A 24,514-nucleotide genomic window follows, 5' to 3' on the forward strand; every position below is an offset into this window, starting at 1 on the left:
CCCCAGACCAATCAATAGCTACAACTCTTTTGAATATTTAATCCTTAGTTTTCCTCATCCAAATTGCAAAGCACTAAAACCACTTCTGTTTGTTGTCTTGTACCGTCCACCAGGCCCTTACTCTCAATTTTTAGATCAGTTTTCAGACCTTTTATCTTGTGTCTGTACTTGTCCTGTTAGATCTCAGTGCTGCATTTGATAGTCGATCATAATATTCTCTTAGAAAGGCTGGAATATGCTGTTGGGATCAGGGGAACAGCGCTAGGCTGGTTTAAATCTTATTTGTCTGACAGATTCCAGTTGTTCCTGTAAATGATAAATCATCTTTAAACTCCAGGGTTAATTGTGGAGTACCACAGGGTCCAATTCTCTTTACTATATATATGCTTCTGTAACCCAGAAAGAAACTCAGAAAAAACTGCCCTTAATCCCGCCTTTACTGCTCCATTGGTTGGAATGACAGTTAGTCACACAATGCATTCAGCCAATCACTGCACTTGAAGTGGTTAATCAGGCCTGCCCCAGCTTTCCCAATCAGGTGTGAGGGGGAGAGCTGGAGACAAAGGAGCTACAGGTTTGTGCTTCCAAACAATTAGTTCATCTCTTTGTTTATTATGCACTTTTAAACTCACAATATAAAAATCATGTAGATCTTGTAAGGATTATGATTACTGATTAATTAATATTCATCAAGAATTCTAATTTAAAATCATAATTTAAAAAAAATTAATTTCTTAACCAAAAATCATTACTTACGAATAGAAATCAGAGATGTCCTCTGGTGTTGTGATTATGGGCTCAAAGCTCTTTAATTATTACAAATTATTAACCAAACCACAAACTGTCACTGTTTTTTCAACCGCTTCACCGAAGGTGGGGGAACTTCGACCTTGTTTTGACAGATAAATCACTCTTGCACGAAATAAACACAAACGCTTCTCTTAATAATATATATGAAGATTTATTGAAGCCAAATAATCCTGATATACCATTATTCTGGTCCAAAAACCTTCACCTAACTAACAAGCACTATTCTACACAAAGGAAATAAAAATGACTACCTAACAATAATAATAAAAGAAAAACATATATGCGCATTTGGTGTCTATGAAGATCAAACCAGTAGTTTTATGGACAAAATGTGTAATTTGGGTTACATGGAAAGAGATCCTCCTGGTGCTGATGTCTCGATCGCAGCAATCAGCTGATATAATGATGGGGCCACGCCCCTTTAGCCACAACCAGCTGATCGCTCCAAATCTTGACAAAGGGTCATAAACTCTGAGGCAGGAACTCAGTGGAAAATCTCTGGCTATAAAACTGGAACAAAGAGTGGTCGGGCGAGGCCTAGACCGCAGTTGCTTTGAATGAAAAACTTTTAAAAGTCCAACTTCTAACTCCTGGCTGATTTGGGATCAGCCGGACAAAACATTAACCACGCACAATTCAGCAGCTCTTGCGCAGCAAATCAAAACACAGCTCAGCATAACATAATTCAATCAGTATTGCATGCAACAAGTTAATACCTGAGATTAACTACTGGTGATTCTACATCACCTTAACTGCCTCATCCTGCACAGACCTCTAAATGCACGTATCCGGTTTAATTTGAAAAGAACTAAATTACTTCGACGTTGATTTCTGCTCCCCACCGGCCAAGGAGGGATCAGGTCTGAAGATCCGTGATCAAATTAAAGAAAAAAAAACGGTAATTTCTCATCCGTCCAGGAGGGGAAAAGATGAACCGTTAGTCGACTGCATTACACAAGGAGGAAAACTCATCTCCTTGGACATAGAACCTGTGTTGGTTTCCACCTGCGCCGGGTGTCGGCGCGGTCTTCGATCGGTGAATAAATTCTCTGATCTTCTCGTATCAGACAGATTTCCAGCTTTCAAGCTCTTCCTGGCCTTGTGGAGCAAAAGTTCGCCTGTGAGTTTTTGTCTCTCCAAATATGTGCCTCCGATGCGCTGTCCTGTGAGACATGCAGGAAATGGCAACGAAACTCGGCATCTCAGCTGGTTTATGCTCCCAGTGACGTCAGAGCTGCGACGTCTGTTGAGCTGCGCATCTCAAAATGTGCGACCAAAATGGATGGCCCCAACAATCTGAATACCCAGTGAGCTTGGAGCCATGAAGCTGTCATGCGCTGAACTATATATGGAATTGGTGAGTAGTGAACAAAATGTTGTTCTGTTTGTTTAGCATGTTGGTGGTGGTAGCCAATGCTAATTGTTTGATCATAAATTGTTACATGATGTAACTTCTTAAATTCAATATATGTATTTAAGATAATGAGATAAATGCTGATTTGTCTATTTTGTCTTAAAGATTTGATTGTGGATATAATTGCATTTATTTCTGTATATAATTTGAAAAACGTCTAGCTAACTAGCAGGCTGGTAATTTACTGGTCCTGTTTATTTCAATACAGGCCAGGTGACCCTTTTTAGGGTTAAAGGATGGCGAGCTTCTGACAACTGGCTGGGCCAGGAGAACTTGAAATTCACTCCATGCTGGTCTGGTAGGAGGCTGATGGTCCGTAGTATTTCCCCCTCCTTCTCACTATACCGACACACAATCCATTATTCATCTCTTCTTCATTGGGAACAAATTGCGCTTGGACATTTTCATCTTAAATATCTGGATAATCAGACCATAAACTATTTAAATGTGTGTCAGACATTGTGCTGACCGGAGGGGAAATTTAGGATTTTTGTGCACATTCATATGGAAGATCTACTGCAGTACTGTGTATATACATATTGTATTTATTGTTTAGTTCTATGTATGTTTTGTGTCTTGTGGTGTTTACTTTAATTTTCCCTTCTATAAAATACATGGTATTGAGAGCAGTTATTCTTTTGCATTGTTTTTATTGATTACTGACAACAGCTCCAGTATATGAATGTAGTCTTCTGATATCATATGCTATCTAGTCCCTTAGTACATTAAATTGTGCTACACATCCAATAGGTCAAATTATCAGGCAGCATAGCATACATTTTCACTGTTACGCTGATGATACTCAGCTTTACTTATCCATAAATCCTGATGAGCCCAACCAGTTAGATAGACTACAAGCATGTCTTGAAGATATAAAAACTTGGATGAATTTAAATGTTTTGCTTCTAAATTCAGACAAGACAGAAGTTGTCGTCTTTGGACCGGAGTCTTTAAAAAAGAAACTGCTTAGTCAATCACTTAACCTGGATGGCAATAAATTGACCTCCGGTAATAAAGTAAAAAACCTTGGTGTTATTTTTGACCAGGACCTGTAATTTAAATCCCATATTAAACAGGTTTCTAGGACTTCCTTCTTTCACCTCCGGAACATTGCCAAAATTAGAAATATCTTGTCCAGGAGTGACGCTGAAAAACTAGTCCATGCATTTGTTACTTCAAGGCTGGACTATTGTAATTCTTTACTATCAGGATGTCCACAAAATGCAGTTAAAAGCCTTCAGCTGATTCAAAATGCTGCTGAGTCGTTGAGCTGGCTGTCACTGTTTGGGATCAAAGGCAGAGTTGAATCATCGATGTACCCCATATTCACCTCCACATTCACTTCTAGTCGATGGATTTTCATCTCCAAAAGAGACAATTTCTGTAAAGGTTTGTCGAAGTCCTCTGTAGTGAATGGAGGCATTTTGTGCTGATTAGCTGGCGTCAACTTGTCCTTCTTTCGAGTTCGATTATAAAAACGTCAAAATCCTTTAAAAAAAAAATAATAATAATAATCCTTGAGTCGCTGGTAAAAAATAGTTTTAGTCCAAAATTTCCGTAATTTTGGCTAAGAGATAAAAAGTTAGGAGTAAAAGAATGCAAGCAAGCAGGGAGCTTAGGAGAAAGAGCAGGCTTCAAGCCTCTCCCTCGGATCCTGTCGCCTGATTCTGTCCACCCGGCTTTGACTCTGTTTCTGTCCCCTGACCACCGCCTCATGCTCAGTCACTGGGTTTGCAAACCTGACAGCCAGTGTGACACTGCGCTGCTGCCTCCTGATGATCACCCTGAGGAGACAAAATTTAGTTTCCTTATCCTCTCACGGATTCTGAAAAGGTTGGTGGCTTTATTTCTCAGTTTTGCTATATTCTCAGTTCTTCGCTCAGCCACTAACCAGTCTGTCAGTCTCCAGAGGTTCTGTGCCTACCGCTGGTGGTTTCCTGCCAAACGCCTTCCAGAAAGATCAATAAATCTTCTAAAACGTACCACTTGTGTCCGACAAACATTTTGGGTCTTTCGAACAACCCGTTACACCCATGTAGTATTGTAAAAGGTTTTTAATAGAAATTATTGCATTATGGATACCTTTTTGCTCATTTTCTAAATTTACCGGATGTTTGGATCATGATGTTTAGTATTTCCTGTAAAAAGCAACGTCAGCACTGATTCTCAGAACTTCACTTCCTCTTACCGGTTGTTCTGGTGGATAAAACCACATTTTGAAATTTATAAGTCTCAAAATTATTAAATTACTTAATTAGTCAAATGACTTAAGACTTGAAATTAAACGTTTAGGACTTTGGACTCGACTTTAGCCTTCCTTGCCTTTACTTGAGACTAGACTAGTGACTTGTAAAACAATGACTTAGTCCCGCCTCTACTGATATTGGTTTGTTATCTATAATTCAATGCACAAAACAAAAGATTTGTTCATGTGGATTATGCATAGTAGCACCTTAAGTTTTAAAAAATGAGAAGTTAATAAATAGGTTGTATAAATAAAAATTGTATTTCTGTGCTGTAGATTGCTTTTTTTTTGCTCTCTTTGCATTTGTTCAATGTGAGTTTTGATATAAGAATTTTGGGCAATATCAAATATCAATACTCTGTAGCAGTGTCAAGAGGCTTCAATAGGTTGGACATGAAATATCATTTAATAAGAACATAGGCCCATGAGTTGCTTCAGTGTGTTGCTTTGTCATGTAGTTTGGAGAATAGTGCAAATGTGTTGCTCTTTAGGCAAGATTTATATACCAGCTTTCTGTGGTTAACATCCAAAATGTGTCCATTTGTCAAACTAATCCCCATGATCTGGGAATGGTAGTGCAACTCATTTGTGGCTGTGAGGGAATGGGACACCAAATCTATGTCTGCTGAGCCGGAGCTAGTGTGTGTTGAATCAGTGGGAAATCCACAGAAAATCAGATTGAGCTGACACATCCTCCATCACTGATGTGATGTCAGCACAATTTGTTGTGTCTCTGGCACATGTGACCAATATCTAAATGATAAAAGGCAGACAAGCAGCTGTCTGATGTCTACATACTATAGAAGTATTGGTGGATGAAAGAAATAGATAAAGTCAAAAGCTAAAAATTATGGGCCAAATGCAAAATATGGCTTTATGAAAAGGTCAAGCCGTAGTTTGTTAAAAATCCTTATAATACATAGTTATTATGGGGGACATGTTGACCTCAAGATGCCACTCTTTGCTTTTGTTCTACAACAATACTGCCAAGTTAATGTTTTTCTTTCACCACCCTTGTTTGGTACAGTTGTAGTTGTTTGAAATTTGTAATTATTGCTCTGAGTGCAGATTGGACAATGTTTGGCAAGTATATGTTATAATGCCATTTCCTGATTTATGCAGATTAACACACAGAAGCCTTAATTCATTGCCATGTTCTGCTCTATTACCTGTTTTGAAGAGTGAAAAGGATAATAGGCCTCTTTGTTATTTCATGTTTTTGCCCAATGATACTGAAAGATATGTATTTCTTAACATAGAGTTGCACAGTGCTGAGAATGTTCTGGTAAATTTCCAAATACGTTCCATAGCAAATTAGGAGGCCAATTTTCTGAAATGTTCCATTTGAAAAACTTTCCATGGTAATTATTGGAATTAATGAGAAATTGTGGGAATTAACTGGAACATTTAGGTAATTGGCTATGCCTTGAGATCCTATCCATGAATACCACATACTGAATTGCAGACAAAGGACAGCCCATCCAACCTGACAGGCTCGATTTTGTGCCAAGAATGAGGACAAAGCTCCTGCTTTGGGCATACAAGGATTGGATAGCCTTTAAAAGCCACCAGATACCCCATACTCCAGCAGCACCCCTTCGGACAGCCCTTCTCCAGACCCACAAAACACATGTAGACCAGAAGCATGTTAACCATGATATCCCCACAATGTCCAGAGCCTTCAGAATCTCAGGCCCAGTCTTAGGCACACCTGGTGGCCTGCCGCTGGGGAGATTTTTAACTACCTCAGTGACCTCTGCCATAGTCATGGAATCACATTCTCCCACGTCTTCCTCCACGGAGGACATTGTGACTGGATTGAGGAGATCCTCAAAGTGCTCCTCCGACGGCAAACAATGTCTTTAATCTGGAGTCCTCTCCCCCAACGTGTACACAGTTTGGGAAGGTTCCTGTTTCCCGTTTATGAGTCGGTGAACGGTTTTCCAGAATTTACTTGAGGCCAACCAAAGGTTTCTCTCCATTGCCTCTCTGAATTCCCCCCAGTGAAGTTTTTGCTTTTGCAACCACAGACGCCCCAGTCCTTCTGGCCCGCCTTGAGACCTAAAACCAAATAGCTGTCAGCTGCTTTCACCAGTGGGTGCTCTGGTTGCCACCGCAACCATTTTTTTAATACCAAATGTTCCCCTTGTTGAGTTAGAAGCCTTTGTTGTTATCTTATGGCTGAATAACAGACATTTTAAGGATGGGGGGTGATGTCAATATAGTTGTAATTAGCAGCAACCTTATTAAAAAGATTAAAACAAGTTTTCAATATTTATAATCAGTACAATAAAAACCAATAAATTAAGAAAATGTACAGGGGTTGGACAATGAAACTGAAACACCTGTCATTTTAGTGTGGGAGGTTTCATGGCTAAATTGGACCAGCCTGGTAGCCAGTCTTCATTGATTGCACATTGCACCAGTAAGAGCAGAGTGTGAAGGTTCAATTAGCAGGGTAAGAGCACAATTTTGCTCAAAATACTGAAATGCACACAACATTATAGGTGACATACCAGAGTTCAAAAAAGGACAAATTGTTGGTGCACGTCTTGGTGGCGCATCTGTGACCAAGACAGCAAGTCTTTGTGATGTTTAAAGAGCCACGGTATCCAGGGTAATGTCAGCATACCACCAAGAAGGACGAACCACATCCAACAGGCGTGTCATTGCCAAGGACTACCGAACCATTCTTGAGGACCATGTGCATCCAATGGTTCAAACATTGTATCCTGAAGGCGGAGCTATGTATCAGGATGACAATATACACAACAAGACTGGTGAAAGATTGGTTTGATGAACATGAAAGTGAAGTTGAACATCTCCCATGGCCTGCACAGTCACCAGATCTAAATATTATTGAGCCACTTTGGGGTGTTTTGGAGGAGCGAGTCAGGAAACGTTTCCTCCACCAGTATCACGTAGTGACCTGGCCACTATCCTGCAAGAAGAATGGCTTAAAATCTCTCTGACCACTGTGCAGGACTTGTATATGTCATTCCCAAGATGAATTGACGCTGTATTGGCCGCAAAAGGAGGCCCTACACCATATAATAAATTATTGTGGTCTAAAACCAGGTGTTTCAGTTTCATTGTCCAACCCCTGTAACTCCAATAAATAAAAGATGAGATTTAAAAGGACACCTTTAGATAATAACTTGTTACTCAAAGTATGAAGAAGGCATAGTTTTCACTGTTGCCAAGTGCAGGACTTTTCACCTCTTGCATGTACATTATTATAATGGCAACCCATTATTACACTTAGCTCTATAATTGAACCGTATGATAATTTTGATCTTTCTCTGAGACCAAACTGAACAAAATTTGTCACTTGCATTCAGTTATATGGACTATATGAGGTTTCTAGCATATATCTGTATCTGAAAAGGCCAAGTAACTCACTTTTACACAAAATATTTTACTCATATGCCTAGCCAGAGCTAACGATTGACTAATAAAACTAATGTGAGGTGAATTTAAAAAAATATTTTTTAGGAAATCTTTTATCCCTCATCAGTTTTAATGATTCTTTCATCTTCCCTGCCTTCTACAGTAGAACATATTGTTTGCTCCCCTGTGGGAAAATTTGCATGAATGCAGCAAAAATATAAGAATAAACACAGAGGACAAAAAAGGTGACAAAACCAGAGATATATTTAAGTCAATTGATGGAGAACATCTATAAATATAAACAAATATTTATTGCATTGAGTCCAAACAGCAAATTAACGTTAAAGGTGACTGCACGCAGATAGAGGAGGTACTGATATCATTTCCTGATGGCTGCAACTGAAAAGCGTGCTGGGAGAAGTGCCAGCTGCAAGGAGGAAGGAGTAATAATAGTCTTTGGTGCATTTAGTGTGCAGAAACCTTTCACTGAAGAGGCTTTCTACTCTCATCTGAATGAGAGATTGTCCAGGAATGAGGTTAGCTTGGCTAGCATTCTCCTGAATACAAAATATAAAAAAAGCTAAAGCAATATATTGTTGGTGATAACTTATCTGTGTAAAGCATTTCTTCTCTGTGACTTTCTCTAAGCTTTTAAATACACCAACTCACTATTTGGTTTTAGGTCTTATGGTTTAGGTGTATAGTCACAGGCATAAAAATGACCCTGAATACAAACTAGAAACAATTTCATAGTTCCCACAGTTACTATAGGGAGAGGTCCATTGATATTTTTAAAATGCCTCCCATAAAGCAGTTCTTGGTGTAAATGCTGGTGAAGACAGGCAGCAAAAAGCTGCTTGATCAGGTTAAAGGACACGTTTCCCATCATGCACTAAGCCAAACAGAGCACGTCCTGCAGCTCTCTGTTATGAACTCATGATAACTTAGTCTTCAAAGACATCTGCGTAACTCCAGAAAAAGTCCAACACAAATTTAAGCATCATTTGTTTTGCTGGGAGCCCTATTTATTGGTTATGTGGCGATAATACTCATGTAAACAAGCCTATTATGTATCCCTCTCTGATTCATCACTAACACCAGTCCATCACAGCCAGAAGGAACCCTGCCTGTTTGCAATTTCTGTGTAGCAGATTAAAAGTTGTGTGCAATGTTGGAATGGATAGAGATTAGTTTAAATCCATTCTTAAAACCTGATTGTGGCTTAAATTGCTATTAGTCTTTTTAAGAACTTAGTGGAACTTGTTAACAAATATGCAATGCTAGTGCCTTAGAATTTGGGCCAAACCGGGTCCAGTCATATGTAAGAAACAAATGGCAAACAATTTATAGATTTATTGGCACCACTACTAAACATAAATAAATTACTAACATAATTATTTTTTTATTGCTGGGTCATAATCACTGAAGAAAATATCTGCAGTTGTCTAATAGTGAGCTTTGGAGACTTCTCTTTCTTTTACCTTCCTAACTGTTCAGCTCACTCTGCATGGTACAAAGATAGACTTGAGTCTTTTCCAGACTTGTTTGTCACATTTTCAGTTCTAATAGCTGCTCTGATTGCAGACGTGGGCTTGTTACAGTGAATAGCTACTTTCTATAGTCTCTCAGCCTATGTGGCATGTTTTCATGTCTTTCCCATTTTGAAGAGTGACTAAGAGAATTGGCCTTCTGAGTTAATTCATATTGATTGTCTTGGCAAACACTGACTCACAAAAAATTTAATAAAGGTGTCACATAACTCTGATCAACATAAAAATGTCAAATAAATGTACTGATACTGTATTTAAACTTGGATATTTCTAATTGTTTCAGTGTGAGATTAAATTTTTGTTTTTTGTTTTATAAATTTTCACCAAGGATGCCAAAAATACAGAGGGCGCTATGCTATTGATCAGACTTAGCCACTACGCCACCCACCACACCCGTTCTTCCAGAAATCTTAGTATTAATCTTTTATATTAACATTTTACATTCTGTCATCGATATCTGTAGAACCAGAAAATGGTTCTACAGTCATTAATTTTTATGTGATTTTCTCAGATCATTAATTCATTCATCTGTAATCTCAAAATAACCATGCTATTTTTATGTAGTTACCTGAAGAAATTGGTCTGTAGCTTTGTCAAGATGATAATCATTATTTGATGAAAACAAGCTTTGTTATTGTGTCATTTTAAGATCATTATGGTGCGCAAATACAGATTTCACTGTTGGTATCTTTGAAAGACAGATTTCCAAATTTTTTACTTGTTTTTTTTCTTTTTACCCAGAATATTACTGATTATTTTACCTACCATGTAATTTGCAAAAGCAATACTGGGTTGAAAGGATTTAAATTGCCAAAATGCTATTTTGTTAATGTAAATAATAATTAAAATTATATCTAGGAGAGATAAACAAGACAACGGATGTGGGACATTTTATTCAGTTTTTCCTGAGAGGTAAAACATCTCATACATATTAGATACAATTTTTACATCAACATCCACAATATGGAAAGAATTGTAAGATTTACAGAAACGTTGGCTGCAGATGAAAACCCTCAGCCTTGAATTCTTGGCAGATACCGTTCCAGGTTTATTTGTCATTTTAAAGCTAAGTAACCTACCAGCACTGTGCCACTGCTGCCAAAAGAAGTACTATCAATAACTCTGTGACTTGCTCATCCATGTCTGTCTGCTGAACAGTCTGCGCCCCGAGTCGCTGTGAGGGTGTATGGAGAGAGTGGGCAATTCTTAGAGTTCAGATTGTGGAGTGCAGGGCTTCCAGCAGGTTGTCTGTAAGCCAAAGTAAAAGCCCTGAGGTGAATTCTCAGCCCACATGCCTTTGCTGTTCTGCACATGCTGATTAATGGGCCTTAACTATTCTAGTCTGACTCCATCTCTGTTTTTCTTCATTCTTCCAAAGCCACAATTTACTTTTTCATGCTATCTTTTCAAGTATGGATTGACATGTCATATGTGTGTATCTGCTTTATAGACACACACGGAGAAGTGTTAAATGTCCCAATATGCATTGCTTCTGCTGCAGAGTTTCGCATTTCTGATGATTGATTGCTGCGGTTGTTTTCTCCTGGGCTGTTCAAAACTTGATCTGAAATGAATAATAAAAAAAAAACAATAACTGTTTGTACTGTCAGTCACCTTCATGGTAGACAAATTATTTCTCTAATAGGTTTAACGTGTTGTTCTTCTTTGTCCCTCTCCAGAGATTTACCTGTGTGTGGAAGATATGAGGTTTGCAGGCTCCTTGTGGACTGTTTGGTCTCTTCTGATGGTAAGCTCTCATTTGGCTTTCACAGTTTAACTTTGCAAAGTGATCAAAGCCCTTCTTATTTTATATCCCGTACACATGTGCTAAGGATTCAATTTCTATTAAAGGGACATGTAATATGTTTTGGTCGAGTGGTTTCATTTATCAGCAAGAATCTCAAAATCTCATGATTGCTTTCCACTAACCGTTATGATTTGGGCTATTTAATTAGCTCAGCTTGGCTGGAGAAACTAAAAGATGAATGACGCATGTGTGCATTTGTTTCTTTGTGGGAGTGGCGCCAGGGTGTAAAGGTTCTGATAATGACACAGAATGAAAAGAAAGTCCTCTGATGTCATTGTGCTGTTGCAGTGAGTTCAGTTGTTTTCACATTGTGGACAAATGTTACATTTTGGAACACGTAATTGCAGCCAAGTCATCGTTACCATAGAATCCTACAGTTACCAAAGAGAAACCATAAGTAAGGTTTTTTCTATACTTTTAATTAAATGTTTGATTTCTTTTTTGTAAAATCTATAATAATATGTTTTGTTGCATAAGATGCTTTGCTTTAAAATGACAAAAAATGGATAATAGTATCACCTTTTAAGTAAATGAGACCTACATAATTATTAATTTAATGCTGATCTATTTATTTAATTAGTAGGCATGGGGGGGATTTGAAACACCTTATCATTTATCTGCATGCCCAAATGTACTCGTGCTCGTACTCGTACTCGTCGTCTTCCGCTTATCCGGGACCGGGTTGCGGGGCAGCAGACTCAGCAGAGACCCCCAGACGTCCCTCTCTCTAGACACCTCCTCCAGTTCCTCCAGGGGGAGCCCAAGGCGTTCCCAGGCCAGCCGAGAGACATAGTCCCTCCAGCGTGTCCTGGGCCGTCCCCTGGGCCTCCTCCCGGTGGGACGTGCCTGGAACACCTCCCGAGGAAGGCGCCCAGGAGGCATCCAGTATAGATGCCCGAGCCACCTCAACTGGCTCCTCTCGATGTGGAGGAGCAGCGGCTCTACTCCGAGCCCCTCCCAGATGGCCGAGCTCCTCACCCTATCTCTAAGGGAGTGCCCGGCCACCCTACGGAGGAAGCTCATTTCAGCCGCTTGTATCCGGGATCTCGTTCTTTCGGTCATGACCCAAAGTTCATGGCCATAGGTGAGGGTAGGAACGTAGACCGTCCGGTAAATTGAGAGCTTTGCTTTTCGGCTCAGCTCTCTCTTCACCACAACGGACCGGCACAGCGCCCCCATTACTGTGGCAGCCGCACCGATCCGTCTGTCGATCTCCCGCTCCATTCTTCCCTCACTCGTGAACAAGACCCCGAGATACTTAAACTCCTCCACTTGAGGCAGGAACTCCCCTCCAACCTGAAGAGGACAAGCCACCCTTTTCCGGTCGAGTACCATGGAGGAGTTGATCCTCATCCCAGCTGCTTCACACTCGGCTGCGAACTGCCACAGCGCATGCTGTAGGTCTTGGCTAGAGGGGGCCAGCAGGACCACTTCATCCGCAAAAAGAAGAGACGAAATCCACTGGTCCCCAAACCAGACCCCCTCCGGCCATTGGCTGCGTCTAGAAATCCTGTCCATAAAAGTTATGAACAGGACCGGTGACAAAGGGCAGCTCTGCCGGAGTCCAACATGCACCGGGAACAGGTCCGACTTAGTGCCGGCAATGCGGACCAAACTCCTGCTCCGCTCGTACAGGGACCGGATGGCCCCTAATAAAGGGCCCCCGATTCCATACTCCTGGAGCACCCCCTACAGGGCATCACGAGGGTCACAGTCGAATGCCTTCTCCAGGTCCACAAAACACATGTGAACCGGTTGGGCAAACTCCCATGAACCCTCGAGCACCCTGTAGAGGGTATAGAGCTGGTCCAGTGTTCCACGGCCGGGACGAAAACCACACTGCTCCTCCTGAAGCCGAGGTTTGACTATCGGTCGGACTCTCCTCTCCAATACCCTGGCGTAGGCCTTACCAGGGAGGCTGAGGAGTGTGATCCCCCTGTAGTTGGAACACACCCTTCGGTCCCCCTTCTTATGAAGGGGGACCACCACCCCAGTCTGCCAGTCCAGAGGCACTGTCCCCAACCGCCACGCAATGTTGAAGAGGCGTGTCAACCATGACAGCCCTACAACATCCAGAGACTTGAGGTACTCAGGGCGGATCTCATCCACCCCCGAAGCCTTGCCACCGCGGAGCTTTTTAACCACCTCGGTGACTTCAGCCTGGGTGATGAAAGAGTCCAACCCCGAGTCCCCAGCCTCTGTTTCCACCACAGAATGCGTGATGGCAGGATTGAGGAGATCCTCGAAGTACTCCTTCCACCGCCCGATAATGTCCTCAGTCGAGGTCAGCAGTCTCCCGCCCCCACTATAAACAGTGTTGGCGAAGCACTGCTTCCCCCTCCTGAGGCGCCGGACGGTTTGCCTGAATCGCTACGAGGTCAACTGGTAGTCCTTCTCCATGGCCTCACTGAACTCCTCCCAGGCCCGAGTTTTTGCCTGTGCCACAGCCCGGGCCGCAGCACGCTTGGCCTCACGGTACCCGTCAGCCGCCTCAGGAGTCCCACAAGCCAACCACAGCCGATAGGACTCCTTCTGCAGCTTGACAGCATCCCTTACTGCCGGTGTCCACCACCGGGTTCTGGGATTGCCGCCGCGACAGGCACCGCAGACCTTACGGCCGCAGCTACGGGCAGCAGCATCGACAATAGATGCGGAGAATATGGTCCACTCGGACTCTATGTCTCCAACATCCCCCGGGATCTGGTCGAAGCTCTCCCGGAGGTGGGAGTTGAATACATCCCTGGCCGAGGGCTCCGCCAGGCGTTCCCAGCAGACCCTCACTATGCGCTTGGGCCTGCCAAGTCTGTCCGGCTTTCTCCTCCTCCAGCGGATCCAACTCACCACCAGGTGGTGATCAGTGGACAGCTCAGCCCCTCTCTTCACCCGAGTGTCCAAAACATGCGGCCGAAGGTCTGATGATACAACAACAAAGTCGATCATCGACCTCCTGCCTAGGGTGTCCTGGTGCCAAGTGCACTGATGGACACCCTTATGTCTGAACATGGTGTTCGTTATGGACAATCCGTGACTAGCAGAGAAGTCCAAAAACAAAACACCACTCGGATTCAGATCGGGGCGGCCATTCCTCCCGATCACGCCTCTCCAGGTGTCACTGCCGTTCCCCACATGGGCGTTGAAGTCCCCCAGCAGAATAATGGAGTCCTCGGGAGGGGCACTATCCAGCACCCCCGACAGGGACGCTAAGAAGGCCGGGTACTCTGCACTACCACTCGGCCCGTAGGCTGAAATGATAGTCAGAGACCTCTCCCCAACCCGAAGGCGTAGGGATACGACCCTCTCATCCACTGGGGTAAACCCCAACACGAGACGGCTGAGCTGGGGGGCAACAAGCAAACCCACACCAGCCCGCCGCCTCTCCCCGTGGGCCACTCCAGAGTAGAAGAGAGTCCAACCCCTCTCAAGGAGATGGGTTCCAGAGCCCACGCTGTGCGTGGAGGCGAGCCCGACTATTTCTAGTCGATATCTCTCGACCTCTCGCACAAGCTCAGGCTCCTTCCTCCCCAGCGAGGTGACATTCCACGTCCCTAGAGCCAGCCTAAGCATCCGGGGATCGGGCCGCTGAGGTCTCCACCTTCGTCCGCCACCCAATCCTCTTTGCACTGGTCCCTCACGGTTCCCCCTGCAGGTGGTGGGCCCACTGGGGGATGCATGCCCAAATGTTCTCATGAAAACACACTGACCTATAAGATGCAGCAGAATACTAATTTATTTCCATTTGTTCATTTTATCTCATGAACATTTTAAGAAATGTGCAGTGTATTACTGTTGCCAGTGTTTGGGTGATTTTCAACCTTTATTATTGTGAATTAAAAAAAAAGAGATGCACCAATCACAGATTTCTGGACCAATTATGATTTCTATAAACCTAAGACCTGCCAACTCTTACACTGGAAGATTCTAATTTTATTTTGTGTCTTACATTATGCATTGGAAATGCTCTTTTTTAATGTTTTTACAAATGAACAATGTTTTCATAAATCTCAAACTTAAAAGATTCTGTATTTTGTGTCAAATAATCAAATAAGTATCAAAGATTTTGAACCAGTCCAGAGATTATTAAATGCAATCTGAGTTCCTTAAAAATATTATGAAATAACCCCTCAGTTTAGCACAAAATCTTATTAACCAACTTCAACCTCATTAGCTTACACTGTGGAAAATGCAGAGGGTTGACAATTTTGTTTCAAATAGATATGCAAAAAAGCATGGGTGCAAATTACTGACTTTTTTCTCTTTCCCTGAATACACATGGCATCCCTCCCAGGTCATGCTGCTCAGGACTGTGAGCCATGTTATTCATGTCAAAGACTGCCCTTTTTTTCTAAGACCTATAATTGACCAGACACATTTATTGGGTAAAATTGAAAATTTGACTGTGTGTTAATAATGTGCAATAAAAAGAAAACAGGAAAATAAGGATAATACTGTTATTCTTTTCAAAACAACACAAGGTTTTAATGAATACCAAAATTATGTATCTCTCTGGAAGATTTAGGTTTAAGGTATATTTTTAATTTGACCAGCATATTTCTTATAATCGGTAGTAATATTTTTTGAATTCTAACTTGAATCTGATAGAAAATCTGAGGGGGCTAAAAATTATGCTGATGGTAAGTAGGCCTTTAACAGTCTAAGCCTTGAAGCTCACCGTCAAATTAGCCAGTGGAAACATGCAAAAAGCTTGTCAGCAGTTAATAGCAGGGTTTGATTGCTGCCATAGAAATAAAGGCTTTTCCAATGATTATTGAGAAATGAATATTTTTATATCTTTTGATATTTCAATTTTTGTTAAAATCTAAATAAAATATAATTAATAAATGAAGCTGTTTTTTTTTTTTGGTTTAAGAGTTCTTTTCTAAATAAGTACTCAGATCTTGAGATCTATTAGCTCAGCCTTCATCGCAGCTATGGGAATGAGTCACAATGTGCTCACTTTGAAAAATGGCATTAATTAGCTTAATGGACCTTTTTCTAATCATCAGTCAAACATCCCAGCATAACACACAGAAGAACTGCAAATCATGTAGGGTTGACTCTGCTGTGCTTTGTCATTAAAAAATGTAACAATTTACTTGATTGGTGTAATACAATCAAACGTTGTTAGGGTATCTTTACTGGTTAAACAATCAGATGCGGAAGGTTGTTTTATACAGAGAAAATAATGTTCAGCTTTTAAAAGCTGAATTATTATCTTTGTTAAAACCTGTCTTGAATTTTGAGCTTTCACAGAAAAAAATACAAATGCATCCCAAAAGATTATGATATAGATGAAAAACTTCATTTGGAAAACATCATACACACAGTAATATATTTTAAGTGTTTTCTGGTAATTTTAATGATTACAGCTGGCACCTAGTGAAAACCAAAAATGAAGTTTCTCAGAAAGTTAGAAAATATGCTTTGTAACAAAGAAAGACATGTTGTGCTATGGCTTACTAATTAATAGGGCGTATTGCTGAATTCACAGTTGTCCAGCTGACAGTCATTGACACCCTTCACAGGGAGGGTTAGCCACAAACGGTCATTGACAAAGATAATGTGTTAACAGTGTGCTTTTTCCATGCTTATGAATGGAAAGTTGAGTGGAAGGAAAAAGTGTTGTAGAAAAACAGCTAGAGTCAGTGTTTTAAGAGTCACCACACACATACCCAGGACATGGGCTACAACTGTCACACTGCAACTTTCTGTGAAACTGAGTATTGGATTTCCATTGGCTATAAGGAACAATAATCCAAATGAAGAGAAAGAAAATTTTGAAATATATACCTCTGTGTGTAATGAAATTTTCCTTTTTTAAATTTAATGACTGAAATAAATTTAGTTGTCAATTATATTACATGAGATGTACATCTGGATGTATCTCCATCTCTATAAATGAGATTTTAATCTGATTTATTAATTTATAATTTTCCATAATTGTTTTTATTTTACTTGTCCAATATAGAATACACAAAAAAACGGAGTTACATGCAGGATAATGAAATAACACATAAAAAAAACCCACAAACAAAACCAAAAAAAAGCATAGAGCATGTACTCTGGCTCATACCAGATCTATAAACGCGCACCTTACAATGATACAGTTTAAATGGTTAATGCGAGTGTATGTAACACCGGTAAAATTAAATAGATATAATGGTGATATACCTGATGTGTGTCCAAAATGCATAGATCAAAAAGGTACTTTGATACATTGTATGTGATACTGCAAGAAAATAATGCAAGTTTTGGAAGAGATTAACAATGTCTTTGAAAAGATGATTTCCAAAAGTGTAAAAACAGACCCAAGTTGTTTCTTTTTGGCCTTTACACAAAGGGGCATAACTATACTAATTATGAACGGACACTTATGGATCTAGGTTTGCTCAATGCTAAACGATGTATATCTTTATCTTGGAGTCGCACAGACCAACATTGGATCAGTGGCTACGGCAAATGACATCAGCTCTTCCACTGGAAAGAATTACATACATGCAGAAGAGCAAAGGGCACATTTTTGAAAATATCTGGAAACCTTTCATTTTATTCATTAAACAGAGAGGATTTGAGGAGGTCTAGGGCTGCTTGAACTGTAAAGAGACTGACGGGGCACATGTTTTATTTTATTTTTTTTTTATTTTTATGTTTTGATTATCTTTGTGGTTTAACATAAGGGGAAAAAAAATATTGGGACATTTCAAGTGTTTTATGGCTGATCCACTGGAATTTTATATTGTTCTAAATGTTGCCGTCCTTTAATTCAGAAAGATTAAGATGCTGTAATAAATGAACAAATGCCTGGCATGATATTTTTGGGAACAAAAGACAATGTTTTTTCTGATATTGGTGGTGGCCTGGTGGTCGTATGTATGACGTCATTTACTTCAATGCTTGGAGTGACATCATATGTACGGCTGCTAAACTGCTACATGGGACATCGTTTTTTTGACAAATGTTGTGTTACTTGTGTCTTGTTTTTTTGTCTTTTGCAAGCTTTTATGAGACAGGAGAGGTAAGAACATCACTCGGATCCTATGAAAAGAACCGGGCTAATGAAGCTAAGCTCCACAGTTGTGATAAGAGCTGGACACAATCCTGGCAAAGTATTTAAATGCTTCAAATAATTCATGAAATGCAAATGCATAAGCCTGTTACTCGCAGAGGCTTAGATTCAACCCCAAGAAAAGTGAGACTAAGATAAGTCACACCAATATAAGTTCTTTATCCTTCAGTGAGCAACACGATCGAATCAGCATTTCACACAGCAAGCCTTTTCATTTTACTGCTACCTCAAGATACAAACAATAGGGCATATGAGATATGATTCATTTGGAAGAAAATCGGCTGCTTAACTTCTTTTGTGATCTGAAACACATTTTAATGAGTCACACACTTGGAGAGAGACTAAAATTTTAAATCAGAGAGAAATTGCTATCAGAACAGCTTTGAAGATGTTCAAGAACTTTTCATGTTCATTCCTCCATTTAATATGTCATTATTATATGGAAAGATGTGCATCTTTATCCCAGCTTGTTTTACTGAGAAATGAAATGTTTTAAGATCTCATTATCATTAAAGCTGATATTTATCCTTTACCGTATTCCTGCCTGTGAAGGGAACGTAAATGAAAACACATCTGATTTCGTTTCTCCACAGCTCAAGGAGGTGGCAGGCGCTGAAACAATCTCAGAAACATCACTCAGTCCTGGACTCAGCACTGTGACGGGACAGAGTGAGAAGGCGCTGAGCCAAGGTCAATACAGATGTGTCGAGCCATCCAGAAGAGATGCCCAAGAAAACAGAACCGGTGAGAGGCAAAAATCAAACCACTCAGAGACTGTGACAGATATACAGTGCTTTGCAAAATTATTTATACTCCTTGGATTTTTTTCTAAATTTGGCGCATTACAACCACAAACTTCAATGTATTTCACTGGGGTTTTACCTACCAGCTTTGACCACCTACAGAATACATTTTTTGACATTCTTCCCTGCAAAAATATCTCAAGCTCAATAAGATTGGACGAAAAATGTCTGTTAGGTCTGCCATAGATTCTTGAATAAGTTTAGGTCTAGACTTTGAATAGGGCATTCTAAGAAATTAACTTTGATCCACACCTTTCCTCTTTAGCTTTGGTCAAAGGGAGGCGGATACCTATCTCCAACAGTCAAGGGGCGAAAGCCAGGGTTCATCCTGGGCAGGTCACCAATTCATCACAAGGCAGCACAGAGGCAAACAGGATAGACAACCATACACTCGCTAACTCACACCTGAGGACTCTTTAGAGTTGCCAGTTGAGCTAACTTTGGGACATTTGGAGGAAGCAGGATTACCTTGAAAAACCTACACATACCAGCTCCATGCAATAAAATTAAACCCAGGATCTCTCTGCTGCAAGATAACAGTGATATGAACTGCATCACCATCCAGCCCTCTGTCCCTGCTAAGAAATGTACACCCACAGGATGATGCTGCCACCACCATGCTCCACTATGGGTTGGTTTGTTTAGGATAATTACAGTGTCACCCCCCCCCCCCCCCCCCCCCCCCTTTGATGTCAAATGCAGCAAGCAAGACTTATTATTGTTGCCTTTCTTTCAAAAATGGATTTCTTCTTGCCACTTCTCCGATAAGGTTAGATTTGTCGAGCATACTAACAATCCTCATGTCTACAAATTCCATCACATGAGTTGTGAATCTCTGGGGCTCCTCTAGAGTTACTATTGGCCTCTTGTTTCTTTCTCTGATTAATGCCCAGGATCAAACCCTGCTTTAAAGTTTTCCACAACTTTACCCCTGACCCATCTGGTGTGTCCCTTGATCTTCATGATGCAGTTTGTTCCCTAATGTTCTCTAACAAACCTCTAAGGTGCATTTGTTTTCTATTTCATAGTTATTCATCATTTACTATTGCTGAGTCACATAAAATCCAGTGAAATATATAGATGTTTTTGGTTTTAATGTGAAAAAAATGTGCAAGGTACTGTGAACGTAGTGAGAGTATACGGTTTTATAAGAATGTGGGTGGTGATGTCAACAGTTTAAGCACAAATGATCTGAAAAGTCTTTTTGGGTTGGTATGTTTTTCAGAATTTATGATAGTTGTCAGCACACACAGCCGAAAACACAGGCATTATGTATGTGATTGTAATTATACGCATTTCTTCGCTCTTGAGGTCTGTTCTGCAGCCCAATGTGGGATGGTTTTATGTGCTGGAACAAGACGCCAGCTGGGGAATCCGTAACGCAAACGTGTCCAGATCACCCTGACCTTAGTGCAACTGGTAAGGCAGTTTTTTGCTTTTCTCAATAGAGTAGAACAACCAGCTGGCTAAACTGAGACCAACTGGAAATTGGTTCCTGTTGAACTATTTATATTATTGGTGTGAATTTAGTTTAGTTTAGGGTGAGATATGTACTGTAATGGTTTGGCTTAGTGGTAGTGTCACGGTTAGGCCATAGAAACGGTTGAAAATTAATGGAAATCAATGGAAGTCAATGCAAGGTCTTTACAGTATTTAGTAAGACAAGACGGTGTGTGTGTGTGTGTGTGTGTGTGTGTGTGTGTGTGTGTGTGCGCGCTTTGTGGGTTTGTAAGTGTGAATGTGTGTGAGTGACGCAGAGATAAACAGAAATCCTCCACCACTTCAGTTGCTATTAAAAGATGGTTGTTTTCTGATTTAGAGTTTGTAATGTGAGCATTGTTGTTCACCTTATTTCTTTCCTCATCATGCTTGTAGACTATCAGATCTAATTTTACAGCTATTTTCTACACATTCCATGATGTTGAACACTAATATTGTGTCTAGGCCATTGTGCTTTCATGTGTCTAAATACTGATTATACCATCTCATATTCTAGGAAGGAAATTCTTCTTCTTTTAGGTTTACACCCCATCTGCTTTTCTACACCATCAGGGATTTTTCCACTGTTTTGTATCTTTTTAGAGGTTTATTCCTTAAAGTTCACTGGTCATAGTTCATCTTACAAGCAGCTCCAGCAAGATGTAATTTGTTTAGTGACACACCTAGGCCCTGAGGAAAAAAACTAAATTAATAAATGGCCTTTATAATCGTTTTCTTATATGTTTATGCATTTGGCAGACATTCTCATTCAAAGTGACGTACAATTGAGGATATAACAATGCAACTGCTATCAAAGCTCACAATAGGCTACTTAGATGAATGGCCACTACTCAGGTTCTGCCAAAGGTGACAGTGGTGGCAATAGAGTGCAGGCATAGAGGGAAGGGCAGAAGGAGACAGTGCAGTAAAGTAGGTAGGGAAGTACAGGGTAGGTGCTAGGATGGCTCTTCAAGAGTTTTTTGAAGATAGGCACCTCTTCTGGTAGCGCTCGGTAAGTCATTTTACAATTGTGGAATAACACATGAAAACAGTCTGGATTGTCTTGATTGTGGTGAAGGGACTGCTAGTCAACAATCTCTTGACAAAGTCATGACATATGAGCCCACTGTTTAAGGTTTTTACAGAAAGGTCACAATTGAAAACTCAGTAGATGATATTTATGTAAAACCTTCTCATGTCCTTCTCTACAGAGGAAGATTGATGCAGCAGCTTTCCTCCTGCTGCTGTTCTTAATGAGCTCAGTAACGTTTCTTTGCTGCTGGTGTCTATTAGGAAACAACTGCATTCACGACTGAGCATAGCAGTTAGTTTGAACCAAAGCGGGAGCTGTTTAGCTGGTACTTCATAACATTTTATTGTCAGACAAGGCTTTGTCAGAATAAAGACATATAATAAATAGAATCACAGAAGCCGGTTGCAGACGTGTAAAAAACAAGATTCGCCTCAATTTTTGCTATCATGTTAGGCAACCCTGATAGCATTCTGTCTCTGCTTTCTGTATAGCAGGTGGCTGTATTTAAGAAAGCCTAGCAAAGCAGGTGGTGTACATAAATGTTAGCCAGATCATTCATTTGTACTATAATCTTATATCAATGCCATAATACACTGCTCAAAAAAATTATTCATTCCACTTTTTCACATTTTGTCATGTTACAACCACCAATTTCAATGTACAGGTCCTTCTCAAAATATTAGCATATTATGATAAAGTTCATTATTTTCCATAATGTCATGATGAAAATTTAACATTCATATATTTTAGATTCATTGCACACTAACTGAAATATTTCAGGTCTTTTATTGTCTTAATACGGATGATTTTGGCATACAGCTCATGAAAACCCAAAATTCCTATCTCACAAAATTAGCATATTTCATCCGACCAATAAAAGAAAAGTGTTTTTAATACAAAAAACGTCAACCTTCAAATAATCATGTACAGTTATGCACTCAATACTTGGTCGGAAATCCTTTGGCAGAAATGACTGCTTCAATGCGGCGTGGCATGGAGGCAATCAGCCTGTGGCACTGCTGAGGTCTTATGGAGGCCCAGGATGCTTCGATAGCGGCCTTTAGCTCATCCAGAGTGTTGGGTCTTGAGTCTCTCAACGTTCTCTTCACAATATCCCACAGATTCTCCATGGGGTTCAGGTCAGGAGAGTTGGCAGGCCAATTGAGCACAGTGATACCATGGTCAGTAAACCATTTACCAGTGGTTTTGGCACTGTGAGCAGGTGCCAGGTCGTGCTGAAAAATGAAATCTTCATCTCCATAAAGCTTTTCAGCAGATGGAAGCATGAAGTGCTCCAAAATCTCCTGATAGCTAGCTGCATTGACCCTGCCCTTGATAAAACACAGTGGACCAACACCAGCAGCTGACACGGCACCCCAGACCATCACTGACTGTGGGTACTTGACACTGGACTTCTGGCATTTTGGCATTTCCTTCTCCCCAGTCTTCCTCCAGACTCTGGCACCTTGATTTCCGAATGACATGCAGAATTTGCTTTCATCCGAAAAAAGTACTTTGGACCACTGAGCAACTGTCCAGTGCTGCTTCTCTGTAGCCCAGGTCTGGGGAATGCGGAACCTGTAGCCCATTTCCTGCACACGCCTGTGCACGGTGGCTCTGGATGTTTCTACTCCAGACTCAGTCCACTGCTTCCGCAGGTCCCCCAAGGTCTGGAATCAGCCCTTCTCCAAAATCTTCCTCAGGGTCCGGTCACCTCTTCTCGTTGTGCAGCGTTTTCTGCCACACTTTTTCCTTCCCACAGACTTCCCACTGAGGTGCCTTGATACAGCACTCTGGGAACAGCCTATTCGTTCAGAAATTTCTTTCTGTGTCTTACCCTCTTGCTTGAGGGTGTCAATAGTGGCCTTCTGGACAGCAGTCAGGTTGGCAGTCTTACCCATGATTGGGGTTTTGAGTGATGAACCAGGTTGGGAGTTTTAAAGGCCTCAGGAATCTTTTGCAGGTGTTTAGAGTTAACTCGTTGATTCAGATGATTAGGTTCATAGCTCGTTTAGAGACCCTTTTAATGATATGCTAATTTTGTGAGATAGGAATTTTGGGTTTTCATGAGCTGTATGCCAAAATCATCCGTATTAAGACAATAAAAGACCTGAAATATTTCAGTTAGTGTGCAATGAATCTAAAATATATGAATGTTAAATTTTCATCATGACATTATGGAAAATAATGAATTTTATCACAATATGCTAATATTTTGAGAAGGACCTGTATTTTATTGAGATTTATGGGATAGACTACATTCTTGTTTTGTACACTGCTCAAAAAAATAAAGGGAACACTTAAACAACACAATATAACTCCAAGTAAATCAAACTTCTGTGAAATCAAACTGTCCACTTAGGAAGCAACACTGATTGACAATCAATTTCACAGCTGTTGTGCAAATGGAATAGCAGAGGGAAATCTTTGGCGATTAGCAAGACACACTCAATAAAGGAGTGGTTCTGCAGGTGGGGACCACAGACCACTTCTCAGTACCTATGCTTTCTGGCTGATGTTTTGGTCACTTTTGAATGTTGGTGGTACTTTCACACTCGTGGTAGCATGAGACGGACTCTACAACCCACACACAATACTGAGCCTCATTTTGATTTGTTTTAAGGACATTACATCAAAGTTGGATCAGCCTGTAGTGTGTTTTTCCACTTTAATTTTGTGTGTGACTCCAAATCCAGGCCTCCACTGGTTAATAAATTTGATTTCCGTTGATGATTTTTGTGTGATTTTGTTGTCAGTACATTCAACTTTTTACAGAACAAAGTGTTTCATGAGAATATATCATTCATTCAGATCTAGGATGTGTTATTTGAGTGTTCCCTTTATTTTTTTGAGCAGTGTACTTGTATAAATAGTGTAACGTTCTGTTTGCGTGTCTCACTTTGCTCGTCAAAAAGGAGGA

The 24,514-nt window shown here is 40.7% G+C and overlaps 1 protein-coding gene across 3 annotated transcripts in view; it reads left to right on the forward strand.

The window, feature by feature from the left end:
• Window positions 1-24,514, forward strand: part of calcr (calcitonin receptor) — a 120,625-nt gene that overhangs the window by 40,695 nt on the left and 55,416 nt on the right. For 2 of the 3 annotated variants that reach the window (XM_047384533.1, XM_047384535.1), the window contains exons 2-4: window positions 11,089-11,156; window positions 18,873-19,023; window positions 20,394-20,501. In XM_047384533.1, coding sequence (XP_047240489.1) covers window positions 11,112-11,156; window positions 18,873-19,023; window positions 20,394-20,501 — 304 coding nt within the window. In that variant the 5' untranslated portion in view covers window positions 11,089-11,111. Of the gene's footprint in view, window positions 1-544; window positions 575-11,088; window positions 11,157-18,872; window positions 19,024-20,393; window positions 20,502-24,514 lie in introns of those variants that run through there. The other variant, XM_047384534.1, reaches the window with a different exon arrangement.

This window comes from Girardinichthys multiradiatus, chromosome 13 (assembly GCF_021462225.1).
Source record: "Girardinichthys multiradiatus isolate DD_20200921_A chromosome 13, DD_fGirMul_XY1, whole genome shotgun sequence".
NCBI classification, from domain to species: Eukaryota; Metazoa; Chordata; class Actinopteri; order Cyprinodontiformes; family Goodeidae; genus Girardinichthys; species Girardinichthys multiradiatus.